Source organism: Antrostomus carolinensis, unplaced genomic scaffold (genome assembly GCF_000700745.2).
Source record: "Antrostomus carolinensis isolate BGI_N321 unplaced genomic scaffold, ASM70074v2 scaffold52150, whole genome shotgun sequence".
Taxonomy (NCBI): Eukaryota; Metazoa; Chordata; class Aves; order Caprimulgiformes; family Caprimulgidae; genus Antrostomus; species Antrostomus carolinensis.
The window spans coordinates 4,477-10,445 of record NW_010291643.1 but is presented as its reverse complement, the minus strand read 5'-3'; the positions used below and the strand labels follow the sequence as shown (position 1 = coordinate 10,445).

Sequence of the window (5,969 nt, the reverse complement as noted above, 5' to 3'; positions counted from 1 at the left end):
GGGTGCGCCCGCACCCCCTACATCGGCCTCCGTGCAGAGGTATAGATGGGTCTGTATAGACCTGGGGCCACCCGCAGAGCTGCGGGGGGAACGTCTGCACCCCCAGCGAGGGGTGACAACAAGCACAGCCCCCGATCCGGTCCCTGGCAGCTTCCCACAGCTCCGGCTGACGCAGACACAGTTGGAACAAGAGCAGGGCTCCCACTGCCTCACAGGAAACAGCAGTTTGAGGGTCCATGCATTGCATGTCAGCTGCTTCCCAGCTCCCAAGGAACTGCCTCCTTTCTTCTGTAAAATGAGCACAAACACCTCTGTACAATACTTGCACACACACTTCCACGCCTGCCGGTTTGAGGGCCTCCTCAGGTTCCCACCAGGCTGTACAGCATTCCTGGCTGTTGTCACTGCAGGGTAGAATGCAAGAACTATTAGTCCAAATTTAATGCCATGGTATTGTCCTACTCTACAGGGACTGAAAGCTGAAGGCACTGTGCCCAAGTGCATCAGTCCAGCTTCTGACCCACAGTGCAGCAAAGACTGGAACCCCACAGGAAGGAAACGGGTCCAGATATGCTTTAGAGCTCTCCATGGAATGCTACCCAGGAACAGATACAAGTCTTCAAGCTCCAGACTGAACTGACATGCAAGAAAGCACCGGCTGGAAACAGAGCTCCTGCTCAAACTTTGGGCAAGGCAGAAGCAAAAATGTGGGTAGCAACAGTTTCAATACCACTCAACCCAAGGCAGCCAGGACATCACCACATCAAACACACATCACCCTATTAACTGGGTTAGCAGGAGTGTGTATCACCCTGATCGGGTGCAGAGATAGGAAAGTGGGAGTGATGGACATAGCACCCTCAAAAAAATCTGGATAAAGAGAGAGAAACTTGGTTCTGGCTCTAATCCCAGCTGTTGCACCCTGAACATGTCACAACTCTTCATTTGTTATCTTATCATTTACAGGTAGTGAATAATATTTGCATAATTAATAGGAGTAGTATGATAAAATAAATATATACAGGACAGGCTATAATAATCATAGATATACCTAGATAAACATGAAATGATTTTAAAATACATCCTTGCAGAGACTGCTAGTGAAAAACAAATCCTTGAAATCTTAGAAATGCTCCAAGTTGGGCAGCCGCTGAATGTGGACATTACTGAGCACCTTCCTTCTCCCCTTTCCCATCACCTTCAACACAGATGTACCTCACAAAGCAACACAAACTCTGCAACATCTCAGCAAAAACAGGGATGACAGGAAGAAGGAATGCTGTAACACAATTTATTAAAAATCAGTTTAAAAAACCCCAGGACCAGCTCACAAAGGAGAATGGAGGCCTCTGACACTTTGAAGATGGGAACAGGGCTCCCCAGACAAGGTCCAAAGCCTTCGGCTGATCTTTATTGACAGTAACAAGATCTATGGGGCAGTCAGATTTGACGATTCAGATCCTCTCTGGAGCCTTGTTTTCCTTTTTGTCTTTTAACATTCTTCTGAGGCTATTAGCACAACAGTACTCTGGGTGCGTACCACGAAGTTTTTGCCTGCATCACTGGAAGCCCATAATTTTCCTTCTAGACTCTGATGATACTTTCACAAACATTTGCTTCACCTCAACTAAAAAAAACCCAACAAAACAGAGCAAGAAGAAATCTTTTGATCACAAAGTAAAACAAATTAGTAAACCAAGGCTAGGATCCCATAAACTAAGAATTAGAATAGGAAAAAAACCAATGGGGTGGATATACTGATATGTAATCTCCCTTAGGTGGTGAGAATCTTTGGATCCAGAAACACTGATAAAACTCTGCAAATAAAGTAGCATCCTTCCCCCTCCCTGACCCCAGGAAAAAAACAACCCCAGCATCCCAAAATTTGCTGTGATCAGCATATGTTAGGCACAGGATCTGGAGATAATTACCAGAAGGAATGCTGGCAGACACCATGGTCCATTCAGAGAACAAGCACTTGCCACTTCTTCATGAATTTCAGAAGTCCCTTTTCTAGAGCAGTCTCTTGTACACAACTGCATATCCAGATGCACTCCCTAGAGGTTGTGGATCCAAGAGGAACAGTAATATTCTCTGCAGGATACTTTCAACTAATTAAATGCATATTAAAACTCTTCTCATAAAGTACTGTTTAAATTAAAAACATTACAAGAGAGGAATCTGACAGTGCATAGACACGACATAACACTTACAGTTTAGAAAACTTACATGTTATCAAATGAGAATCCATGACAAACTCAAATCTTCACATGAGTCTACACAAAGACTATGAAAATGGAAATGTACGGATGCTTTTTCCTGTAATAGGAATAACTGTTTACTGCTTAGATGATATTCTGTAACTATAGAAGGTAAGTTTGAAAATATTGGCTATTCTTACCAATTCTAACATGAAATGCTGTCCAGATGTATCCAAAATAGAACTGCACCTGTGTTATTCGTATCAAGAGCAGTGACATTTTTCCTCCTTTCTCAGTACTCGTGTTTGAACTACTAAAACACAAAACACTCCAAGCAGAACATCTGGCATTTTTTCTATTCCCAAATTTAAAACAGTAGCAGAAGTTTCTCTTGTAGATAGCTGTTAAAGCCTCAATGCATTAGTATGCCGAGACTGCCGCCTGTTCTCTCACCTCTGATACAGTTAAAGCTAAAACAAAAACCCGTAACATTTCTGGTATTACTGTACCTTCCCTAGTGATACAGAACAGAATCATGTCATATACATTAGCCTTTAAAAGCAAAGCCCTGATTCAAGTTATAAAAATGTAATCTTCCACACTGCTCCCTCTTTGCAGGATAGTTTCTTCATGGTCTCACTGCATTTGTGGTATGGACTGAGTTGATCATACTGATTTTAAATTGTTCCATTTAACTTTTACCCTCCACCCACAGGTCCTTGGCTTCTCTTCTCATTGATTATTGCATCCTGGGGCTGCAGAAGAAGTGCCTGCCTGCTTTTGCTTCTTACGGCGTTTGTTCAGGAGGCGGTTGTTGGATGTTTTCAAGTCTTTAATTTTCACCTGATCATAGTCCACCCTCATGGTAGCCAAAGCACTGGTCATCTCCTCCTGAAACCAAGGAAGCAATTTATTGAAAACCCTGAGGCAGAGAGCACACAGCCACCCTACCCTACAGCTAGGAGATGAATGTACAAAAAGGATCCCTCTGTTACACCACGGCCAGAAACAGACGAGCCCTTTCTGCTGCACTAGACTATGACTAAAGGCTTCGTTCTACTCATGGACTCATTCAGGAGGAACTATTCACAGAGAGTTTCATACGTGAGCGTGCAAGACCACACTCCACTGGCCTAAATTCCCTCACGTCCCTGTGCCCAGTATTTCTTACTGGCTGGCTCTGGGCCTTCACCAGCTACTGAGCCTGGGCTTCATATACCATTGTCAGAGCGCTGCTCTCCTTGCTCTGTTACCAAACTAGGTTAGCAGGAACTAGAACAAAGAGCCCACACAAAGTTGTTTAAAAGTATGTGCTTCAAATTCACACAATTTCTTAGTTTGTAACAATATTTAAGTGCAGGCAAATTTTAAACTTTTTAATAAGGCTTTGAGCAAGTATCTGCTTAAGTGAATGAATGTCCAGGCATTTAGTTCAGGGAAGGAAAAACAATTAAATATTATGGGAATGCTGGTGGCCCAAGGGAATGCCTCTTGGACCTGCACAAAGCACAAGCATAACAAGTTGTGAGAAACATGGAAATAAAGAATGTTAATTGAAAATATCTGTTTGATCTCTGTGACTTGGGGGGCAAATGTTGCCTAGGTCCTATGAAATTTTACCATTACATAGTTCGACAGCTGAGGTTATACATCAGTAATTTAAATAAAATCAGTAAAACACACTACGAGAATGTTGCAATTATCAAAATGCCAAGCATTGTAAATGCAAAAAAAATCAGAATTAATTGTAAAAGCATGCCAACCTGATAAAGGCCAGCAGGAAAGAGTTAAAGCTTGCAAACAACTTTTAGTCTGCCCTACAGTTTCTCTTTGCAGGAAGCATTCAACTGTCATCAGTACAAACAGTAGGTGAGGCACCTGGTTAGATTAAGGGAAAGACAGATAAATTACCTCCCCCTGGCAAATGTCACAACAAGACAAGGCTAAGGTCATTTAATGTTGTTTTACAATAGAAGGACAGAGTAGAAAACCAGAATGCAGCTCAACCCTCCCACCCTATCCCCCTACATTTTCATCATATCCTTCACTATGATGAACTTCAAGCTCCCTCAACACTGTCCCTTCTCCTCTGTGGTTACATACAGTGGCTCTGCAGGTAGCATCACTAATAACTTTGATCATAAACATAATCTTTGTTGATATCTGGCACAGCTGTAAGGCTGTTAGATGAAGCTCAAATAGCATTCTTTTATTTCTTTTTTAAACAGTTATCATATACACTACTGTTCTAACCAGGACTGTTCACACTTCCTTTGTTTAACATGGTTGTATTCAAAACAATCATAATCTCCAAGGAAATAAGCATATGCAGAGAAGACAGCCCATTTAATCTCTTTATCAGGCTTGACTTCAAGAAATCTGAACTGTGATTGACTCACTTTAACTTCATCCCAGTGGTCTTTATCCTCTTGCAGGACCCGTGCAGTATGAAGAGGAGTTGGTGGCACTGCCATTGATCTCTGAGAAAAGAGAAAAATACCAAAAAAAAGTGATCTGCAAAATCACATTGGGGAAGTGACTGTCTGCTCTTCTATGTGTATGGAAGACATAAAACTTTATCTAGTGCTTTGATGGCCCACATTATTCATGCTTGTGATCACTCCACAAGCTAATTCATGTATAAGGCAGAAAAGGACTACAGCCCCCACTCGACAGTATCTTTAAAGAAGAAAAGGAGAGAGAAAGCAGTGCTGAGTTTTTTTCTCCCTGCTCCCTGCCAGTCCAATCAATAATCCTGTGTTGGATAAATTTTTATGTACATTTTAGATTTTAACTGGCATTTCACTATTCATTAATCAATGTTTTAATGTGGTTAATTTGACCTTTATCTTCTAGGATTTGTTGCAGGAGAAATTTTCTTGTACATATACATTAACTGAGATTACCAGTTTATCAGATCATAAGTGTGCCCCAAAGAGGAAATTATGCTGCTATTCAGAGTAAGACACAGGTCAGCAGACAGTGCATCGCTTGATTCTTCCACATAAAATTGAGGTCTATGCTCACCTGTCATGAAAGATCAGTTACTTTATATTAGAATAACATACAATTTCTAAAGCATGAAGCACAGTTTCCTAGCTAAATTCAGCAAGAATCATGATATTTCTTTCCAGTCCATAACTCAAACTATACTTTAATTTGGATAGTCTATCTTCTTCATGCTTTCTCCCTAAATTGCTTTCTGCTGCTGTGGTATCCTACACCAGATGAAGCTGCATATCAACAAAGTCTAAGGAGATCCCTGTACGTGCCTTTGTAAAATATGCATTACATTGGAAGCAGTGCTTATTCTCCACTGAGCTAACAGCTGCACTGTAGTAGTTACAGAAGTGGAAGCAGAAATCATGACTCCTGCATCCTGTGGAAAAGGACCACAGCTGGCCAGGGCATAGTTTTATGAACTACAGGTGGGAGGTGGGAAATGGAAAACCAGCAGACTGGCTTTAGTGGTGTCCCTGAGCAGGTTTTGAAGGTGCCCTCCTACCTGCTGTCAGCTACTTCTTGTTGAATAAATCTTATCTACAAGCTAACTAGGGGATTATGTGCTCCACCTAAACTGACAATTTGTGCATAGTCCACAGTAACGCTTCTGCTATTCATCTACCACAAGAAAAAATAAAAAAAGAGGAGAGACAAAGCCCCCTCCTCTGCTGTTTGCGCAAGGCATCTCCCATACACATTCCCACTTAGGGATTTAGGAAAAGAAAAGGAAGAACACAGACATTCACTATGTTGGTCTTTCCCACT

General features: G+C 41.7%; 1 protein-coding gene across 1 annotated transcript in view; it reads right to left on the bottom strand.

Moving 5' to 3' along the window:
• Positions 1-2,711: 2,711 nt before the first annotated feature.
• LOC104531697 (MAP kinase-activated protein kinase 3) overlaps positions 2,712-5,969 on the bottom strand; it is a gene marked incomplete at its 5' end in the record, with an annotated part of 6,298 nt that continues 3,040 nt past the window's right edge. Inside the window, 2 exons of the mRNA XM_010176675.2 lie at positions 2,712-3,092; positions 4,601-4,681. Of these exons, the coding sequence (XP_010174977.1) occupies positions 2,934-3,092; positions 4,601-4,681 (240 nt within the window). The remainder of the gene's footprint in view (positions 3,093-4,600; positions 4,682-5,969) is intronic.